Source organism: Trematomus bernacchii, unplaced genomic scaffold (assembly GCF_902827165.1).
Source record: "Trematomus bernacchii unplaced genomic scaffold, fTreBer1.1, whole genome shotgun sequence".
Classification (NCBI taxonomy): Eukaryota; Metazoa; Chordata; class Actinopteri; order Perciformes; family Nototheniidae; genus Trematomus; species Trematomus bernacchii.
In genome coordinates this window covers 3,853,797-3,876,960 of record NW_022987685.1, presented here as the reverse complement: position 1 = coordinate 3,876,960, position 23,164 = coordinate 3,853,797, and the positions used below count along the sequence as shown (strand labels likewise).

At 40.3% G+C, this 23,164-nt stretch overlaps 1 protein-coding gene across 32 annotated transcripts in view; it reads left to right on the top strand.

The window, feature by feature from the left end:
* The window catches only part of LOC117487805 (receptor-type tyrosine-protein phosphatase delta-like), a 319,630-nt gene that overhangs the window by 246,130 nt on the left and 50,336 nt on the right, over window positions 1-23,164 (top strand). For 17 of the 32 annotated variants that reach the window (XM_034136510.1, XM_034136512.1, XM_034136497.1 and 14 more), the window contains exons 11-12: window positions 9,119-9,264; window positions 11,604-11,745. In XM_034136510.1, coding sequence (XP_033992401.1) covers window positions 9,119-9,264; window positions 11,604-11,745 — 288 coding nt within the window. Of the gene's footprint in view, window positions 1-9,118; window positions 9,268-11,603; window positions 11,746-23,164 lie in introns of all 32 variants that reach the window. The other 15 variants (XM_034136494.1, XM_034136492.1, XM_034136504.1 and 12 more) reach the window with 1 other exon arrangement.

Here is a 23,164-nt window from a genome sequence, read left to right as displayed (position 1 = left end):
GAGCCATTACTAACTGAGGACTGAAGTACCTTGTGGCATTTTGTGACAATAGTATTGGCCTTTTCCTCTCTTGATCTTCCTCAGAGTTTCACTACTCCACATTAAAACAGCCACAGCCACTTCTCACAGTTGTGCTTTTTTATAATAATTCAGTGAAAAGGGCACGGGTTGAATTGAGCCGGGGCTGTCCGTGGCTCAGCCCGAGCACAATGCTCTGACGTCATTACCTTCGCACATTTTTAACCATGCATGCTTGTAAAAGGGCATTCACAATACATAGGCCTTTTACTGGGAAATGAGCCTATGTATGATATACTGTATTGTCTATACAGTACATCTATGTATATACAGTTATTGCACAGAAAACCCATTCACTCATCCAGTTGGCTGGAGCCCATCACTGCTGGCAAACATTTGCACTCACTTTGTGTACCCTCTCTGTCAAGTGAGTCAGTTTGGCAAAGTGTGAAAAGGACGTAGAAGAAACTCCATCAGTCCAAACATCACATCTCCAGCTTCCACTATTTTCAATCAGCCTCTTAGAAACTATGACACCCACTTATTTAAATTCACTAATAGATATACATTTGGAAAAATATCATTAACTCACATTTTTTTTATACGCTTTGAAAGATTTCCAAAGATGTGCTTTTCATTTATTTCCTCACATCTGAGATGACACAACCATCTTCAAGATTGAATTGATTGTATCTTGGCTTAAAATCATACAAAAGCATGGCTTTATATATTTCTAAATAAGTTAATTTGGACAAATATACTGAGACCGTACTCCTATAGAACTTGTCAAGCTGGGAGCTAAGACATGACAAATAAAAATAAAATCAACACATATGAAAATAAAAACTCAATGGTAATGATTATGAATGCACCTTAAAACTTTGGCTAAAAAGCAGAGTGTGTTGTAACTCCAACACACTGACACACATGCACACACGTCTACACACCTCCTGATGAATCATCCACACACATCAAGAAGGAGTCTTTCAAAAAGTGATCTGAAGCTCTTCATTTCACCGGATTATTTTTAATTATGTCCCCTGAGGGTTGTTGTTTTTACTCCTGGGGTGACATTGCTCTGTTTGCTTCCGAGGGAAAACACCCATCCGCTAGTCTGACCCTGACACCCCCGCCCTCATTTGTTTCCCATCTGTAGCTCTTCAAAGACACACACACACACAACCACACGAGCTGAAGCCTTTTCTTCAGGGGTTCGCAATTAAGAATTCAAAGACCTCGAGTTAGATCTACTCCATGTGGTTTGGTTGGAGACATACTAATAATGTGTAGCTGACAAAAACAAGCCACTAATACACAGCTATCTTTCACCCGATCCCGCAGTGTCACATATTGATGTAAACATACTAATTAAAAATGTAATCAAAAGAGTAACATTAAGAGTAATCATTTAAATGGTATTAATTTGGATAATTATTTGACATTTTGACATTTGAGTTGCATAAGCTTTAAGGCAATATTTGGACCTCAAAAATAGTTTTCATTTTTAAAAGCTGTGGCTTTTATTACACTTTGACTTCATCAAATTAACCATGGAGCCAATAAGTTGACAATTCAAGCTGTAAGCACAGAACTAAATATCTTCCTCTCCTTTATGTACAATACTCTTCCTTCACTGCTACACAACGTAGCTTTGGTCTTTGAGTGAATGTTTGTGGTGCTTCCCCTGCATATTTGGTGTTTACATGATGCAGATTTCACAAACATGTAATTGTATTTGTAGTTCAATATTGCATATTTTCCATTTCCAAGATTTGTGAAATAGCCCCTGAACCTTACAACGTGGTAAAACAAATTTAGCACCAAACATAAATGCAGGTCTTGCTAATAATTAAAACCACGTGTCCAGCATATTAACACCTCAAAGGATGAGTTTGGGTTTCATTTGAAAAAAACAACAACTCAGCAATATAGTTATTTTCTTTGGGATAAATAAAGTTGTATGTACTAATTGGACATATAGGAAGGCCTGCAAGTCATTGAAGGTAAAGATCACGATTCTCATTGTGCTGTTGCAGGAACATTTCCTTATTTTAGACTTTGGATGGGAACATCTGTGTTCATTTAGATATTGCTTGCAACCTGTTAGCATTACTAGCAACATTTTATTTTGGTTCAATCATGTTGATGGTTAGACGCAGGGCAGACTTGGACACATTTGAATTAGGACGCCAATTTCTTATTTGTTTCCAGAAAGCTCATTTAAGCAGTAACCTTATTGCAGGAAATGTGAGCTGCTGAGAGGAAGCCAGTTGTCATCCAGCAGGATTTCTGGAGCATGAGCTAGTTTGCCTGTAAGCGCTTGAGAAAACACAGTGCGGGAAATGTGTCACTTCTTATGGCCTGACAACTGGCATCCATCGGAAATGGCTTGGCACAACTTATCCATAAAATTACAGTCTGTTTAAATATACAATGTTGAATCCCTGGAATGATTTTCTTCATAATCCATCTCTGCTCCTACAGAGACAAATATGAGGCAAGCTTTTCCGCTCCGTGGTTGAGGGCAGAGACAATTATGTGAAGTTTATGCTGTAAAGAAATAGGACAGGCCCAGGCATAGTGTTATTATCTCCCGAATACAGCCAGTCAAATATGTTGCTCTTTTGATTTCCATTCCACTTTTCCCATCCGTATCTTCTGATTCCTGCTTCATGTTAGCCAGCTGCTTTGTAGATTATCATCTGCACATGCTGTCATGCTGATATTATCCAATGTATCTCACATAGGAGTTACATTACATGTGTGGTGGGAGCATCAGCATCATATGCTCTATTATCTACACATGTGATTACATTGGCAGTAACTGACACGGCCAAATAATTGTATCACTTTTGCAATTTTTTACATCTTTTCAAGTCAGTGCAGTCCCAGCATGATAACTATTGGCCATTTTGCTGCAGCGCTGCCATTTAATGAATCTTTCCATTGCCTGGTGGATAACAGAATGAACGAATGGCTTTCTGTGTTAGTGGCTGCCACTGCCTATCCTATCAGATAATTAACTTTTTGCAAATAGACTGCCCTGACTACCAAACAGAGTGAGCCTGCACAATTAGAATTACTTATCTATGTTCTCTCTTTTTCCCAGACGTTGGAGGAAAAACAAACAACAAGACAAACAAATCCAAATTGCATACATTTTGCTCGACTGTTTCTTCCTCTAATGGTCACACACAAAAGAGATGTGTGCATTCCCAGCCAAATTAACCAGTAATGAGTGAGGGGACATGTCATATTGAAAAGCCTCTGTATTTTTTTTAGCATTTTCGTTTGACAACCTCAGTCCAGATGTTCAGAATTTCCTACAGGAGGGTCGAGTGTTTTCCACTCCGCCCCCCCTTCTCTCTCTCGCGGATGGTGTCGCGCCAACAGTGTCGCAATTCAATATTTATATGTTTCCTTCTGTTTGGTTTGCACCGCAAAGGGAGGCGGGCTTTCATGTGTCTGATTTGCCACAGCAGCGATTCAGTCCCCGCTTTAAAGCGTTGGGGGCTGTTTGAACAAAGCCATCTGTTTGAGGGGCCCTTTTATTAAGTGACAAACTGGATTCATCTACCTCGCTAATGTGTCCCATGGGAGACGGCTGTAGCGTATTTGTGTGTGTGGTAGAGACACACACACAGGTAGAGGGGGTAGGTTTTCCTCTGCAAACATTGTTATATTCCACAGAAGAGACCACTGATGGAGTAGTCATGTAGAAGGATTTTCCCTTTATGAATCTAGACTGATAATTGAATAAAAAAGCCTTTCACTTTCCATCTTATCCCATGAAACACACACTCACAAGCTTGGCACTGTTCCATAAATAACCCTTTATATTTATTTAATGGAACCTTCCAGAATACTCCATTGTCCCACATCCTCCAATTTATTAATGCCCACTTGCAGTGTTCGCCCCATCCAGCGACCCATGAGAGTGTCGGTGTAGAATAAGTTGTGCACCTCTGGAGATCCCCCCCCCCCCCCCCCCCCGCTCCTGTCTTGACAGAGAGTCTGTCAGAGCATTGAATGTGGGACACGAGCATTAGCTATTCCTTTTGAAGCTGTTGCTGTTGTCTGTGCACTAAGTGCCCTGACTCTTGCAGAGCTGTAGCCAGAAGCCTCTCACAGCAGCGAGCAACAGACACTTACTGGGTTAAAAAAGTCCCAGTGGAGTAAGGGTCCTGCAACCTTAGTCAGTGGGCTGAATATTTGGCATGGGAATATGTTGTGTATGATTATGCATGCTGTAGTTTCCGTGTTGTGTTGATATGTGATGATACGCAGTTATTTATTCACATGAGACTCTCCGAGGCTTATGAGCCAAACAAGAGAGCGTGACCCTCTCTCAGAAAAGACCTGGAGCCCCAGTATCCACGTGCTGCCTCAATATTAATGTGTCATTAAGCTGCATTCTGGTTTGTTCTATTGAATTAGTTTTACATAATGACTGTTATGAATTTTGCTTAGAGAGCACATTTAAGCAGTTGGGAATGAGGGGGGGGGGGGGGGGGGGGGGGGGGGGGGCAGTGCAGGAGAAGACTTGTATTATGAACTTCATTATGTGTGACAAGCAGCACAATATTGATGGAAGAGCGGGTCCCCATCATTGCACCGCGTTAAAACCTCTGCAGTGAATTAATGTACTATTCTTGATCCAGTAATTAACAATCATTCGGAGGCCATATCCTCTTTCAAGTAATCACTAATTGCAATAAGAATTTCAGTTTCCATTTAAGGCCAGATTACCAATGAGCATGCTATGCAAATCAGCCAACAGTTCTAATTAAGCTCCAATTCCTTTTCTGTCTTTCTGCTTTGTGAGCACATACAATGTGGAGTTTGTTTCCTCAGCATTACAAAAGAGACATTTTTTTATCATAATGCTGCAGATAGAAAGCTGTGTGCTGCTCCAAGAAAATGGTTTATGCTGGTGTTTGTTCCATTGATTAGTATGTGTGGTTTATCTCCACTCTCTTTTTGTTTGTCTGTTTTCTGTTTGGCACCGGGTCAGATGTTTCTCAACACTGTATAGACAGTTAATTAATCCATAGAGAGGGCGTTGCTTTATAAACAACTGCATTCACAACCCCCAGCAAACACACCCTTCTTTATTGAAATACTCTGATAATGATATTGCTGCGATGGACTTCCAGAATACTTAAAGGATTACATAAAGTGCATATACTATTTGCTTACCCTCTTTCAACGCTAGCCTCCCCTTTGAGTCCAGTTTGTCTCACTTGCTACCATAGTGACAATTCATCAATATCACAGAAGAGAAATGCTGTGGCTTAAAGATGTCGAATGAGGTTAATGGCATCTTTACACACTCCTTTCTTCATACAGTTTGTCCAAAATGGAGCAGGGTATTTGCAGACTTCCACCCAATGTGTAGGGATTAATTATCGCCCTCCACAACTCCACCTCACCCTGCAAGTTAAAGATTCAGAGAGGAAATGGCCCTTTTCATGCAAATGAAATTGAATATGTCAGTCAGTATAATTGTGAAAACCGAGCCGCCTTAGACCGCTGTCTATGCCGAATAGAGGTTCAAACTGAAAGTGGGTTTATTAATGTTCTCTTCTCCACTCTTTGATTCATGCTTTTTAATGGCTTGGCAGATCAAACTTTAGTCTATAGTGGAGCTCTGATGACTTGAAATGTTTTTGCCATTATGAATGAATCTCTGATCTGTTTCAGAACAGTCGTTTAATGCAATGTTTGGCTGATGTGAGCTAAGCCAATATCAAACAAACTTGTAATGAATGCAGATCCGATAGACTCTTTGAACCCAAATATCCTCTTAGTTCAGCATGACGATAGAAAGATATGAAATCATTAGTCTCACTTCCACAGTCGACTTAATCTTATAGTTTGTCCCTGCAACAGGTACTTTAAGTTCACCAGAATTTAGCCTCTTTAAAAATATACTTTTAATTAAGAAGGCCATTTATATTTGCATGTCTTAACATCTGGAAATCAGAAATTATTCTGCAAGTAAACTGTTCTGGTAAACCTTTGCATATTAAAGAGTTTGATCCTAGAGTTGTTGTTGAACATATTTTTGTGATATTCAAGAGACAAATCTTCAGCTTGAACTTTGGAAAAGAGGTGCCCCAGTGTTCAAGCATCACTCAATGATCAGACTCAAAAGGGGTGAAATATAATACAAAGGGACAGGATTAAGTAATAGTTACATGAATAACATTTAATGTTCTATGTATGTGCTGCTTACATTATTTAAGGCTTCCAATATAAATGTATGTTTTTCCATTAAGATAATACTGAACATGTATATACTTCTATATATACACCAGTGCACCCACTCAGCCCTCGGGACATGTTTGTTCTTAAAAACAGTGCAGGCAGCCACCAAATTATCAGCAAGGTGTTGCTCGATGAAAAGTATAGCATCATAGTTGATGCTATGCAGCAAATGTGCAAAAGATTACATACTGACTTCAGGGTAACGGGGCCATGTCACTGACCTTTGAGACATGCTTTACCCATCTAATTTGTTTAGGACGGCTTAGTGCTGGATTAACGGGTAGCTAACCCTGGTATCAATTCATGGTTACCTCTCAAAGGAGAGGCAGCAGCAGTAAGAGCAGCTTCTTTCAAAAGAGACAATTTAAAAGGCGAAACACTGTACTAATTAAATTATTTTGTATTAGAGTAACATGATTGCAGATAAATCTTTCCCCTATCTTATTACAGAAGCTTTTGTGTTGTAATGGCTGCGGTGATTTTCCAACAAGACCATTAAAAAATCAGAGGTTTCTTCACAGTGCGTGGTTGTGCACAGCATTTGTTCATAGAGCATATCGCTTTTGATCGCTGTCAAGGTTGTAGTTGCGGCATTATTCTGAGAAAACACAGGTTTCAATCAGCTTCTGTCTACCTGGAGCCATACATGAGTCTACCAAAATGGATGTTTGTCAGCGGCACACCTAAAATGGGGGTATGGTACTATCAGCAGCCATGTCTGTGAAAACACCATTACCTCCATGTCACGCCTCAATCACTCCCCATTGTGCGATGACTTCCCCCCCCCCCCTCACCTCCAGGGCTGATCTCCCGTACATGTCCTCGCAGTCTATCACAGCCGGCGTAGGGAGACGCAGCGAGCCATAATGAATGGCCCCGGAGCGAAAACAGCCCCAATAGCATATCAATTACCCATCAGCACCCTCTTGGCTGGGCGCCAGCGTGCGCCACACCCCGGCAAAGTCAATGAGATAAGGTGCAGACGCAGGTATAATGGTGCTTTTTGCCATGTACAAATTACACGGTGTCAACTCTGCGTCCCACCTGTCGGATCTGTCAGCCGCTGAATGAGAGGGAGTCTCTGAGAGGTGTGTGTGTGTGTTTGATAATGTGTGTGTGCATAGCATGAAGCAATCAGGTGGTTTCCCAGATTCATTTGCCCGGTGGAAGCCAAGCTGCTTGCCTGTTTATCTGTTCACCCCTTTTGATCGCTGACCACACATTGACCACACACTTATGTCACCTCTCCATGAATCCTGCAGGTTAATGTGCCCCTCTCTGCTGGGAGGGGAAATCAGTCTGCACACCGGCAGCGAACAAGCACAATCACACATTTTCACACTCACAGATGAGGTTATTCAGATGGTTGGTATTACTGCAGCTGTGTGGCCACTAATGGCCTGCTCAAGTGATTGATAAAAGGCAAACAGTTGCTCCGCGGGGGGACAGATGGAGCCACACCTCCCACCGAAGCTGCCACTCGAGCCGCAGAGGGGAATACGAGGGGGGTCTGACTTAGCACTATGAATTTTCTATTGAAATGAGCCTTGATCGTAATCATAAAGCTGGAATGTAAATCTCAAAATATCATCAGGGAGAGACGGGTTCCTTTGATTACTAATCACTTTCATGTATTTTTAATTGGTTGCTACTTCATGACCAGAAACTGATTCGCATGGAGGGGAAAAAAGACGAAACAGAACTTAATTCCAAATTGTGAATAGTTGACAAAGTCGACACACAATCATTCTTAAAATCAAGAGTTGCAGCTCTCTTCAGGGCTCACAAATCAGATCAGAACTAACTGAATTGTACATTGTTGTGAAACCTCCAGAGTAGATGGGAACGTCCGTGTTCACACAAAGCCAACACTGTTCCACGCTGCTATTCTTTCACCTCAACTCCCCTGCATTTAGCATTTTTATCCTCATTGCCTTTACACTTGACTTGTTGTGCTGAATTGAGGGACCAATTAGGCGAACAGAACATGCACATTACCGATCAGAGCGTTACAATCAACTTATCAGGTGCGTGTCTCCTTTGTGTGTGGCCCAACCCTCGTTCCGAGTGATGGGTTTCTACAGATCAGTGTTGTGTGCTACTGAACCAGTACACGAGCTTCTGTTCCTCTGCAACAGTTTGGAAAAAGAAAAGGCTTTGTTATACGAAACCCTGGCCGGCCACGTGATTTATGTCCAATGAAAGAGCATGTATGATGTTAAAAGAAATGACGTGTGGATGACACAGTCCACGGACAATCATCTTTTCATACAAATTATAACAAAGCAATATGAATTCAAACACATAATTACATATGAAAAATAACAGCTAAATATATATTTTAAAGCTTTCTTAGTGTGCTGAACAAAATCATTTATATCTGAACAGCTTATAACCCCATGATGACCAATATCATATTGTTTACCATCACAGAGGGTGAAATGTGCAAAATTATGTCACACGTTATTACAAATGTAAATCTTTAACTGATTGATTTCAGCACTTAAAAAAATGTGCCCTTTTATCCAAGAATTCCCCTAAAGTCTCAGTTATCCTGGAGAGGAGATTTCTGAGTTACATAGAAATACTCCCAGAGTGGAAATAAAATGCACTCGGTCCTATACCTGCTGATCTAAACCCCTGATCGTCTGTTTCTAAAATAAAGTCCGTACAATCTCTGTGACTGACCTCCAAAGACAATCCTCTTCACCGCCACATGCTGAAACCTGAAACTTTGTTACTTTATGTCTTGATAAGAGAGATAAATGGCTCTGTCTGAAATGCTAGCATGCTCACTCACTATTATGTTTTTCTGTTTCTGTCTCTGCAGCACCACCAAAGTTTTTAAGAACCCCCAATGACCAAACAGGCGTGCAAGGAGGCGTGGCATCCTTCATCTGCCAAGCGTCCGGAGATCCACGGCCGAAGATTGTGTGGAACAAGAAGGGGAAGAAAGTCAGCAACCAGAGATTTGAGGTATTAGGTCGATTGTTCTGATGTAAAATGCTCGACAAATGAGAATGCTTCAGCACTGCTTCTGGCTGTGCTCGCACATTATCCATAGCGCAAAGCTTGCTTTCGCCCCGACTTGCCACCACGCATTAGCAGCATCTAATTACCATGCTGGCCAGGCGTTTAAACATGCATGACTTTTAATTAGCAAGTACACAAAATATCTGGGGACATATTTGTAATTAAATGAAAGACAAGAAAAGAGCAATTGGACAGAAAAAAACAACTTGTGGTGTGACCCAGATACCTACATTAGCATCACGCCACATTTGCCAGCTTTATGTAAAGTGAAAGTAGCGCTTTCACTTCGAGATGTCCTTTTGCTTTGTGGCATCCTTATCTTAATGCATGTCCTACCCTACCCATTTTGGCTGAAGCTTTGATTTCTGGTCAGCTTTAATCTGCACTTGGGCTCAATACCCATGAGCAATAACACATCATCGCAGAGCACTGATAAGATTTCTATTAATTTCTGTGTCAGTCCTCGGGACTATCATGGTGTCACTTTTGTTCCCCCTCTGCTGTAGATGCCATTATTTGCTTGCTTCTGCACAGCAGCAATGGCTTAACAGAGCTTTGAGACCTCTTCCCGCATCTTCTTTGCGTCTCATGCCCACAGAAATCTAATCTTATCAGAGTTCATAGCGTCTCCATAGCACGTAGAGCTGAATGCTAACACGCTTGTTTCATTCTCTCATTGCCTCACAGTGCTTGCCGGCTGCCGCCATTTCATGACTACCACCTCATCTTCTAACAAAAACCCATTTCCTTTTGAAAGTCTCACAACTTCCTTTCTAATTCTGCTGTTTTAAATAAGAAAGGAGGATGTTCTTTACCATCACTTGCTGCCAGCTTGAACGCAAACACCGCTATAGCTTGGCCAATCAAATGTTGAAATGTATTGTTGAATAAAACATGCAGTTATTTGGTGGACTGTAGAAATGTTGGTAGGCCTCTGTGCGTGTGTGTGTGTGTGTGTGTGTGTGTGGGTGTGTGTGTGTGTGTGTGTGTGTGTGTGTGTGTGTGTGTGTGTGTGTGTGTGTGAGAGAAATGGAGGTATTAGGCCTATCTGTATTGAAATCAACCTATATGCTTAAAAAGAAAAATTGAGTCATGACACAGGGCTTTCTAAATCAGTGAGTATACATGTAGCATGCAAAAATAGCTGAATAAGCTACAACAAACACCTGTTTGTAAACATTTTATGTGTCGTTCGTCCAAAACAGTCGGTCCTGTCTTTTGTACCACTATTTCACCTTAGGGCTGGGCGATTAAATTGTGAATTATGATTTTGGCAAAATGTTAAGTTAATGTTGCAGATAAAAAGACTATTGTGCCGCAAACAATTTCAAAATGATGTTCTAGTTCCATCTTCTGTTATAGGTCCAACACACCCCTTTATTTTATGGTGGTGCACTTCTGCATTTGTGTCGGCAAAGACCCGTCTTGTAACACAGACTTTGTCTTGTTAAAAATGAATTGTGGGTGTGACTTGTTTGCCATGTCATCACCGTTAATATAGATACAAGCAATACGGAGAGATCTAGCCTCTTAGTTTTCCTGTCAAAGTGCACCAGATTTAAGTATGTAAAAGTCTCCTTAGTCAATAAGATATCCATTTGAATAACTGTGGTGTTAATAGAATAGATAGAATAGAATGTTAATATTAATTATTGCCATAATCGAGCAGCCCTATCTCACCTCATGGTACAACTGTCCGTAACCGTTTATCAAGCCACCTTTAACTGTTTGTGCTTGTTTCTGTCCCATCGACACAATCCAATGTGATGCATTTGCCAGGGATATAATGATAACTTTAAGAGTGGGACACGTTCAGATTTTAATATCACTCTGAAACCGGAAATAAGAGCAACAGTTTGGACTGAAAAAAAAGTTAAAATTCCCATTCTTAAAGTTAGTCAGCCGCATCTATTATAAAAGTTAATGCACAAATTCCTAGGTGGTTAAAAGTTTAAGAAAAAATCACAAAAAAACAGCATGTCTGAACACATAACTGAAGAAACAACCAAAAGGCTAAAGAGTATTATATAAATCAAATACGCAAATTTTTGCACATGTACACATCCATGATATTTACAAATTAGCACATATTTAGGAGGTTTCATATAAGTTAGGCAGCAGTTTTTGTTTCTGTCATAGGAAGCACATCGTGTCAGTCCTCATCAGTGTTGTTAGCCAAATGTCCTCGACAGTCTTGTGTCTCTTTCTCTCTGCGGAAGGTCCACCGCTCATTGTGAGCCAAAAAAATCTCCTGTAACACATCGTCTCTCTCGCACCTGCAGGTGATAGAGTTCGACGATGGTTCTGGTTCAGTGCTAAGAATTCAGCCTTTACGCACGCCCCGAGATGAAGCCATATACGAATGCGTCGCCTCCAACAGTGTTGGAGAGACGAGCGCTACCACCAGACTCACTGTTTTACGTGGTAGGTCCTCCTCAGACACCCGAAAAAGACTACACACACCACTAACATTCCCCTTTTCTCCCAGATAACACAGGTAAGTTTGCATGTACTTGTTTGATATTTGTCTTGTCCTCTCTTCTTTGTTTCTTTGTGTCGCACTGCACAGTCCAACCCAATTAGAGACTGTGGTTACGCTCACGTTGTGTATCCTAACTTGATAAGATTTAGTCCATTAGCCATTTAGCCAAGTAAGTTCCCGTTTCTAAGTGACTTAAGTCATTTGCATACAGATTCTTGACACAATAATTAAGATGCCAGTTAAATTATGCAAATAGCAATCCATTCCTAGCCCGGGGTGGTTTAATGGAAAAGCTCAGCAATAATTTTCAAATCAGTCATTTTTCATCTCTGCACTTCAGCTTTGATATTCTTTAGGCCATGCAGTGTATTCTCATGCGATTAACAAGCATAATATTGTGTAAAGTGGTATACTAGATGCCAGTTGCTTGGATGCCAGTGCCTTTCAGTGACCGGTGGCACTACACAAACAAGTGTAACAGCCAGGCAGAAAAGGTCAGCTCCTCTGTTTATTCCCAGAGAGCAAAGGGAATAAAAGTCAGGTGACAAATATCAAGTTGGTTGACAGCGCCTCTTTTATAATAAGCACTGAGCAAAATGTTATCTTGATTACACACAACATTCCATTCAACGGCAAATATGTGGAGGCCCTGAGCTTAAAAGGCTGAGTAATATCTCTCTGAAACACCACTTGTTTGGCTGTGAAAAGAGAAAATGGCTTTAGAGAAAAGCCTTGGGCGGCATGAATGAGGTGTGCACCATTATGTGCCACAATTACACAAGATGGCAAATGAGTTTCTATTGAGGGGAGCTTCCACCCTATAGAAAAAAAAAATGGCTGTGCGAGTCTCTGAACCCCCCCCCCCCCCCCTCCCCTCCCCCTGCTTCTTATCTCATCAATGAACCAACAAAGGGCCCTTTGCAATGTCTCCAGAGGCAGATTGAAAGAGAAAGGTGGCACGTTCACATGCAGCTCTCTGCTGTTTACTCTGAGCACAGAGTGTGTGTGTGTGTGTGTGTGTGTGTGTGTGTGTGTGTGTGTGTGTGTGTGTGTGTGTGTCTCACATGCAATATTGTGCACATTTTCTCTTCACATTCACTCCTGCTCAGGCTCTATCACACAAGCACACACACATATTGGAGGTATAGAAGTGCTTCTTCCTGGAACCGCGGCCAAGCATTAGCATGTTTATTACCATTTTCCATTTTGCTCTTCTGCTCACTCTCCTTTCTCATCAATGTATTGAAGGTGAATAGAGACCTATCTCAGACAAAATAAAATAAAATGGAAAGACAGGGAAAAGCTTTTTGTTTTCTGGCTCCAGTGCAACTAAAAAGAGTGAGCTCCCTGTCCTCACATCGCCTCTGGAGGATATATATAAACCCTACATGTAGGAATTGTGAATAATTAGGTAATAACCTACAATATTTCTATGTAATATATGTTTACTGTGTCACCACTTGCTATGACACAAAGAGATTTGTCTATACCCAGTTTGTGCATTGACATTTCAAGTTATGTAAATACACAGATGTCTGAAGTCTGGTGGGTATGACACTGATAGCCATGCCTTTAAAAAGCAAAAAATGACTTAATATAATTACTATGAGCAGTGATAGCAATCACAACATGAAAGAAAGCAAGATGAATAACTTATACAACCGAATAGATAATATTGTCACAACGCTGGCCAAGGATAAAAGAGCCTTATTATAATGAAATGAACTCAAGCAAACTATATTATATTAGTTTACAGTTCAACATTTCAAGTCATAGACAACTACAATACATCCAGATCAAGTTCCCCCTTTATTTATAGACCCAAAGTAAGGATGACTTTCAGGAAGCAGGGAGTACGCTGCATTGTTATTGTACGGTTACCTTGAGGTTACCTGAATAAAGCATTATAAATTATTCAGAAGACCAAAAAGCTCCTTCCTTCCAAAACTACTCCTACTGTACAGCAAAAACATCCTGCTGCTTTTCCTACTCATCATTCCACATGACCTAAACTGCAGCTTGAAAAATGAAACTGCACATTTTTTAAGTCCACTCCATGAACAGCAAAAATATTTATCTTCTCCTTTGGTTATTTTAATAGTACTACACTTTTGCACAAGTGAGTGATGCAGGATTGTACAGACATATATATAAATAAATAAGCAAACAAACTGCTACTACACAAGGCCTAATACATATAAAGTGTCTGTTTGTTTAGTTCATTTGGGCTCCAATGGTCTGTGCAAACGACTGCAAGCATCTGCTGTGGAAAGCTCGCCACGGGGGGGATGCCTAATTCCACGAAGGAAAAGCACATTGTTGTAATTGCCATGCTACGAGGAGAGGGAACTCGAGGTGACAAATCCAAAGTACTGGGGGGGATATTAGCATTCGGATGTGTCTCTAACTTGATGGGAAGTGCCATTAGTAATGAACTTCCAAGCTTAGGGAAGAGATTTGCATGAAAAGCGAACCCTGAAACGTAATGATGTTCCAAGTCAAATCTGCATGAGCTGAGGGTTTCCTTCCTGCACTTTTTTTTCTCCGCCCTCTGGTTTGATTAACTACGAGATGGCCCGAATCATATGTGACTCGTGTCTTTGAATTAATTTCGTCTTGATTTGCTCGTAAAAATCGAAAATGACAGGAAAAGGTTGAGAAATGAAGAAACGGCACATTTTGGGCATCACGACTGGAATGTTATTTTAGTGAAAATGGAATTTGATGTCATTTATGAATATGATATTGCACCATGGAGAGCCTCTGATAAGAATATCTTCCATTAGTGCCGGTTGATTTCTTTTGCACACTTTTAAACTGGAAAGAAAATACCTGAAAAATGTAGCTATAACACCTTCCTGGGGTGAGACTCTCTGCTCGCAGTAGTTCCAGCAGAATGATGTGTGGATGTGAGTGCTCCAGTTCATGATTCAGGCATGATTAAGGATTTATATTGCATCCTCACACTCCCATTATGCTGTCAACAGCCATTTCCTGTGCCCCACACACAAGCGTGCAAACTTATGCAGCTGTGCACAACTTGACAGTGGGAGCGGAAAATGGGAAGCCGCTCTCCTGTGACGGAAAAACAGAATGCATCATTTCCATTTGTAAGGAATGGTGCAATGGCTCGGTCAGAGGCGTGTAGCTGAGACAGATCTCTCCACATACGATGAAAAGGCTGCTCCGTGATCAGTGATTATTCATAGACAATGCATGCACTCGGCTCTTTGTCATTGTCAGGAGAAAAAAGCCTCCAACCCTTGCTAAAAGACACCAAAAGCCGCTAGATTTATATTCCTAGCCTCTTCGATTCATACGATGCTGTTCAGTGTAAACCTGCTGCAGATACAACCCCATACAAGACTGATAATTATAAATGTACCTTAGTGCTCGTTCCTAACCATTGCTTTTTAATCCATGCACCATATTCTGTATGTGTAATGCTTTCAATCTAATAAGTGAAGAGTGAGGGATGAACAAAAGCTGATCTGCATGCTTAAATTGCTCAGCAAGATAAATGCTGTGTCAGCTGTCTCGGACTGTTGGAGCAAAGGATGCTGGGGATGAAGCAGGCGTCCATTGTTAAAGTTACTGCAGAAGGCCAACAGCTGACACGCAACTCTCTGATTTACTGGTTTCAGCTCTATAGATGGCCAATCCAAATGGAACTCCATTCTGATAGGAAAATAAATGTTTCCTCCAAATATGGCGCTGTAAAACTTGATGATTCCCTGTTGGAGTTTAACTATTTTCTTACCTATAAAACATATTCTTGACTTATTGGACAAGCATTTTAGCTCTGGTTGGTCCACTAGGAGTTGATTATTACTCTAATAGTCTGTAGGACATTTAGTTTGTAAGTGTATTAAAGTGAATTCCAATCATTTATTGTTATTTGCAGCACCTTTTCTGAGAAACCAACATGCTTTCCTTTCTCAGCTCTGCAACAAACTCTACCGACCATCAATTGTCTTCATATTCATTAGTTGTTTAATTCATTATCCACAGGTAGAGTTATTGCTTAGGATTTGGCAAATAGTGACTTGATGCTACTCTCAACCACAATCTTTCATACGTCAAAAATTGAGCACGTGATCACAAGTTATTCGTTATTGTAATTAAAAAGATGGAGCTGACTGTCCTTGCACAAATTGATCTCTTCTAAGAGAGAAAAAAACATCCCTACACCCTCGTATACATTACTGCGTGGTTAATCTCGGGAGCCAATCGGTATCTGTATGGTATGCAAGATGATTTAAGGCCCAAGCGCTGCCAACAAGATTGATGTTGGACTTTACAGTCTGCATCGTGTGTGAGAAAACATCTGCTGGAGCTGCACACTGAACATGATAGATAACTCTGCTTATTTGTTTCAATGCAAGTAACACAGTCTGCTGAATTATTAATTATTGATTCAGACAAATGAGGAATGTGTTTTTTTGTGTTTGTTTGTTTTCAGTTTCCCTCACTGGCCTCACATGTTCTCCACAGTGACCTTACACAGCATAATCAGATGATGAGTGATATAAAAATGCAAATTGTTTCTCACATCTGTCTACACACGCAGCAAATGAGTAAATATCATAAATAAATGTTAGATCCTAATGTTTATTTGCCAAACATAACAACCTAATGTTGTGCAAGGTGGTATTTGTGCATTACATATTAATTTTAGTTTGCTTACATGCTCGATCATAACATCAAAGGTGTTATTCATAACCTCTTAGCTTGATAAACTTTATTTAGTTCTCACGTAATATGGCAGAAAAATAACAAATATTCTATTGGCAGGACTTGACACAAGGTCATAAACAGGAGTGAGTAAATGTGAGCCAGGTAGTGGGGGGTGTTAATGTTAGCAGCTTTGATCTTAGCTGCACTCAAAAGTCATTTTCTGCCAGATTAATTGGGCACTGCAGGGTCATCCTTAATGCTTCTAATGATCTCCAGAAACTTTTTCAAGCTTTGCGAGGCTGCTCGTTAATTACAAGCAAACAACGTCGGACTGAGGAGAACGTGGTGATGTTGATTTTTGTGTGTAATTAGTAGCCTGTACGTTATTACATTCAGTACAGCAGACGTTTTATAGCTGAATGAAAGGAAAGGCAGACATAAACTTACATCACAAGTTTCTCACAACATGTGGTATTGATATAATAATTTCCATGATGAGAAAGTGCCACCCACTTCCTGCTGAGACACCCATTGTTCCCACAGTCCTGTTCAGGGATACGTTTGAGAGGTCTGATATAACCCAGTCCTCCATTAGAGCTCTTTGAGAGGTCCTTCTCTGCAGGATGTCAGCAAGCATGAATAATCTCTATACTCTCCTGTAGCAAGCTTTTAGCTGTATCAATGATTGAAATGGCTGCTGCAAGGTTTCTCAGAGAAACTTGTATAAAAGTTGGTTTCTGCAGACATTTATACGGCGAGTCTCCCAGAGTACTTGCCACGGTTCGTTGATACCATATTCAAATTCAAGATTTCCAGGCCATGACCCACAGAGAAATCCGGCAGTGTCATGCTAAAAGTGATTACAACTCAGAGGATTGTGGGAAAGCATATTGCTAGTAGCGTAATACACACTTCCAAATGCACAGACTGCTTCAACAACAGATTTCTGTAGATGCACAAGCGACAAATCGCAGCCAAAGTATTAGAAACAGCCGTTTGATCAAACTGCCCCGCCTGTTTCTGAGTGTACGGTACATGAAGGTTAATGAAGCGACGCAGTGTCTCACAGTTTTGCCTTATGCCCAGATCGGGGGACTCACCTGGTTGCTGATCCGCTCTAGACCCCCGTTGACTCAAGCTTCTGGCCATTATCAGCCTCCCTGAAAAACAAAATAAATAAATCACCTTTAATAGCAGTGTAGGAAGAAGTACTCACACTTTTTACTTGAGTATAAGAGCCAGTACTAAATTGTAAATGTACTCTGATACTAGTAAAAGCTTTGAATTCCAAATCTTACAAAGTATTGGCATCAAAATGTACACACAAAAATGTCAAGTCTTCTCCATGTGTAATGGCCCATTTCAGAATCATATGAAATTACTGAATTATGATTATCGAATCATCACAGCTGATAAAGATGGAACTAATTGGAATTACTGTATATAATGCTGTTGCTGGATATTTGAACATATCATATGTTATAGTTTATTTATTAGTGGATTTATATGTTGTATTTGCTTACAATATGAATATGTAAAGTAACTAAAGCTGTCAGATAAATGTAGTGCAGTTAAACGTACCATATTGGTTTCCAACATGTTGTGCCCTCAAAAATAAAGTATAAAGTAGCATACAATTTAAATATGAAGTACTAGTACCACAACATCATACCTAAGTACAGTACTTGAATGAAAGTAATGTATTACATTAACGCACTGTTTAATTTCACAATACATGTTAATGCACAAACATAAACATTATTAAACTTTGACACATGCTGTATCATACAGTAATCCCAAGTGGGCGGTAAGAGGGTGAATATACAACATAGTGAAACATTAGAGTAGAGCAGATGTCTCGCTGAATATGCTTCAAATTGACAGGGGGGGGGGGGTCTCTGAGAAGGTTGTGTTTGCATGTTTGTATATTCCCTGCCACGTCCTCTTTATGCGAGAATGTTTAATGCACTCAGGAGGATCAGATGAGGGGTGATGTACTCATAAGAAAAAGCAATAAAAAAAGAAGAGTTGAGAGTAAGTAAGTAACATCCATTTTTGTTGGCAAACAGCTCAAAGCATTGTCAAATAGTCCCCCCCCTCCTCCTTTGAGTATTACTAATATTAACAGAAAAAATGCTGATGCAGATAAGCTGACAGGAGCAGAAGTTTATTTTCCTTTCTTTCCCCAACTCTGAATAAATGGGGTGCTGTTTCCTGAAGTAAATTGAATCATTGCTCAAGGTAACAACCAGCAAATGGAATATGCAAAGTGAGATCCTGAAGAGGGGATGGGAGGGGGGACAGAAGGCAGAGAAGGCGGGAGACAGACAAAGACAGATTGAGGGAGAGACTCTAACATCAAGCTTCTTTTAAAGTCTCAGAGGGAAGTCAGTGACTAACACACAACAGTGTGGGAGAGAGACATGATGTAGGTAGAAAATAAGGTCTTAAAATCTCTCTCTCCAAATCCACCTTCCCCCTAGGTGATCCTAACTTAGAGCAGGCTGAGCTGACGTGTAAAGCAAGAAGAGTGTGTGTGTGTGTGTGTGTGTGTGTGTGTGTGTGTGTGTGTGTGTGTGTGTGTGTGTGTGTGTGTGTGTGTGTGTGTGTGTGTGTGTGTGTGTGTGTGTGTGTGTGTGTGTGTGTGTGTGTGTGTGTGTGTGTGTGTGTGTGTGTGTGTGTGAGGGGGGGGGGGGTCATCTGAGCGTAAATGGAGCTTTGTGCCTGGCTTCCTGCATGCCCAGCCAGGCCTGTAGAGTTAGTCCCCCTCTCCGCCCTTCCTGCTTCATCTCTCACTCTTTACCCATCCTTTTTAGCACCACCCCTGAGGGGCATCCGCCACTAACACTCAGCTTTCATTCTCTTCCCTCAAACTCCCTCTGCTTATGTTGTAAATGGAGGAATATCACAGCTAATCCGTCATGTTTATGAATGACACGGGGCCGGGGGAGAGTTGGGGCGGTGTGCCAGAAGAGCGTACATCTCTGCAGCGTGCCCCCCAGCTCGAATCAGCCAATATGCCCCAGCTGAGACTGCTGTAAAAAAAGAGTATATAGTAGGGAAGGGAGGCATTTCAAAGTAACTTTTTATGGCCTGGATATGGTTTGTCATTCTACCTTAATTTCACCCAAAAGTCCCAACAACTGCTCTCAATGGAACTGGATGCATATGTTTGTACAGGAATACATATCAAATATTAAACCTTATTCAGCAAACAATGGTAAAATAACAGTTTAATGGATACTACATGGGCCCTCCTTATTTGATTGTCTTTTATTAATGTGTGCTTGCCACTTTAATTAAAGAGGCCCTATCATGCTTTGGGGTGTATTCCATTTCCCGTAGTGTGTTACATAGGTTACCCCCCCCCCTGCTTGAAATGCCTCCATTGGACTCCTTTGTTTACTTCTGGAACATAGGTGCCTCACTATGTAACACTTACGCTTCTATATGCTTCTAACACCGGCAGTAGAGGCACACATTACAAATATGAACCTAACACTTAGCATAAGATGTCCTCTTTAACAAAGCAAAACATTCTCTGAAAAAGCATTCCACAAAGAAACACATATATTACAGGTATATATTTGTATTATATACATTGTATTATCTATGGGAACAAATGATTGATTACTTTAAAGTAATAATTTACTATGACATCAGTATGTTGACTTAAAGTTTCACTATTAGTTCCCCAATGTCATTCAGAGAGAGGAACGGCTGAATTGTTCATGTGTGAAGGATCTTCTGGGGGAGAAACGGCCTGATGATTAATAGATTGACTCTACAATAGTTTCCTCATAATCTCAGGCATTAGGCTAGGGCTTTTTAATGACAAATAAGCAGCGTTCAATTAATTATACAATCTCAAAGGGGATTTATGGAGGAAACAATCAGTGCGGGGCAAAGGGGGAGACGATGCTATTTTTCACTGAGACAGAGAGCCGGTAACCTCGGGTTAGCAGAGCTTCACCTTCCTCCTCCTGTATTTCGCTCCAACGCTCATCATCACAGCAGAAGGAATACACTAAATATATCTCATAATACTTTCCGATTTTCCTCCTTTAGTCAACAATGGTGAAATAAAATGTTGTGGATACTATGGTTCCTCGTTGCTCGCCCTTAGTGGTTTTTTCAAAGAGGCTGCATTTGTTAGGCAAATTAATGAACTGCCTTTTAGAGGGACCGGTCTTTAGTGAGGCTTTATGCCACTTTGTGCTATAGTGCGCCTGTGCCTCTTGAAACTATTAAAGTAAATTGGAATTAGCTGTTTGGGCCAACTGTGGCACATTCACAGTAATATGCATTAGTGTTGCTCTGCACCTGAATAATCTAATAATTAAGTAAAGCATATTTTCCTTAGCACAGCTACACTTACTGCTGATTCCTGTTGCGACGAAAACTAAATGTTTTCACCGAACAAAATATAGTACAATGGGGGACAATTGCAAACATATATCAGTAAAGTTCTAGCTTTCTGGAATCCCTAAGTGGGTAAAGAACAAAGTAGACATTTGCATTTAACAGCTAAACTGGCAACTGCTGTCTTATTATTTTCTTCATTTTAAATCACCCTGCCAATTATGATAAAGATTGTTAAACAACTGCTGACTTTTCAGAGGGGCCTTAAAACACAAATTAAACACATGAAAACGTAAAGGACAACAGACAGAATCATCTTATATAGCAACTTCATAAATGTACAGTAAGTATGAAGATTAAAAAACACATTTATATACGATAAATGAACTGAAAATATTTGACCTGCGAGACCTGCAAAACAGGCACATTTGTAAAAGTAAACTAAAAGCAGTCATGCTCTGCAACTTAACATTTTCTCATATCAGTTCATCTAAGTCTTTGGGACTTGAAGAGCTATGGCCTCAGGGTAATAATTATATTAGGTATTTTCCAGTCTGCACATTAATGAAAACCACAGCAGTCCAGACGCCATGTTTTAAAATAATTTGAAGGTTGACTCAGAGTTCACTCGCCTGTGAACCCTTAAACAACTCTGGAAGATGAATATCAGAATTACCCCGACCACATGATATTAGAAGAGAGTGCTGAGCATTTTGTTTTCCATTATTGGATTACTTACGCAATATCCAGCCAGTGCAGGTGCCAGCAGGTGTGTTTGGGAAGTGTGGCTCAAAGGAAGCTCCAGGGAAAAAACCTAATCTTATTCAGACTGTGAGCCAACAGCACCGGGATGTATCCACCAAATAAATACAGACTTAAGATTCTCTGAGGGCATGTTGGGGGAATTCAGACACCTCAATATGTCATTTATTATTCTTGCTAAACAATGATGCTTTATACTCTAAATGCTTATTTCCATCTAAATAATATGAACCATGCTTTACACCTCAAAGATACCCTTTACATTTTAATTAACTGTTCCAGGTATTCTCAAGGCAGCGGTAAGACACACAATATCCTGCAACAATATCCAGGCATGTGGGCAGTACATTTAATAAAAAAGCTACTCAGTGCATTTAATCCAGGTCTATTTTCAAAGATTCAAAGGTTTTGTTATCATAGGTACAATACAGCATAGTTATTGGCAGAGACACTCTTAATTCCCAGGCTCCCCCAACAGTGCAACATCCAAGATAGACATTAAAACAAAGCTGCAAGTTAAATGCAGAAAGAAGTAAACTAAGTACTTGTAACATAGAATAAAATAGAATAATCTAGGTTTACGTAATGCAGCAAACTGTGTAAAGATTAAAGAATATACAATTTGTACTACAACAAGTAAATTACATCAATATTATGAAAACTATCAAATAAAGTATTATCATGCCCTGGTCATATGATAGAAAATGTTTGGGACAAGTTTAACCTCTGTAAAAGTTTTTGGCCAGAATGATGGATAGTTTGTTGAGAAAAACAACTCTGTCTGAGTCTAACTTGGGGAGAGTTTAACCAAGCTGCAGGTCACTGATAAAGCCAAGGTTGGACTTGGATGTACAACCTGTCAATCATTAGGTGCTGGATTGTATAAGTACGATCTGTACCCTGTAAGTAGAGCAGGGAAATCAGCAGCATGTGGGTGAAAGTGGTGAAACATTAGAGGAGGAAAACAGATGCCGTCATATTATTGGCACAAAATGGAATAGCTGTCTGCCTTTGTTAATCAAGAGCTCTTACGTTTGGTTGAGTAATTTTGTTTGTGTGAAAACAAAAGCACAATTAACAGTTCCCTCTCCCATGCCAAAGACAACAAATAATTGAATACGTCAGTTGAACGGGAGCCGAACAGAACATTTTGTTGAAGAGGATTCAGGTCGCTTCTGAACGTACGCATAAACCAGGTCTGCAAAACGTTCTTAGAGAACTTTAAACAATTCAATTGGACAAAATTGTTGTTATAGGTTCCGAATCAACAACCTCATTTAAAAAAAAAAGCCACAAAGACTCCATGTCTGCTATGACTTTTGGTCAAATATAATTTATTTATGTGTCAAGATTGTATGTTCTGTGATGTTACTCCACCTTAACCTTTATTTGTTTGCATGGAAATATTGTTTTTATGAATTACCTTTTGCTGGTACATGAAACACCAAGACCTAATTGAATCTAGGTCAGCTGATGCATAAGCAGGCCATGAAACAAGTCAATTAAAATGGTGTCCTTGTGATTAACACGATGAGAAGCTCTCACCCTGCTAAATTATCC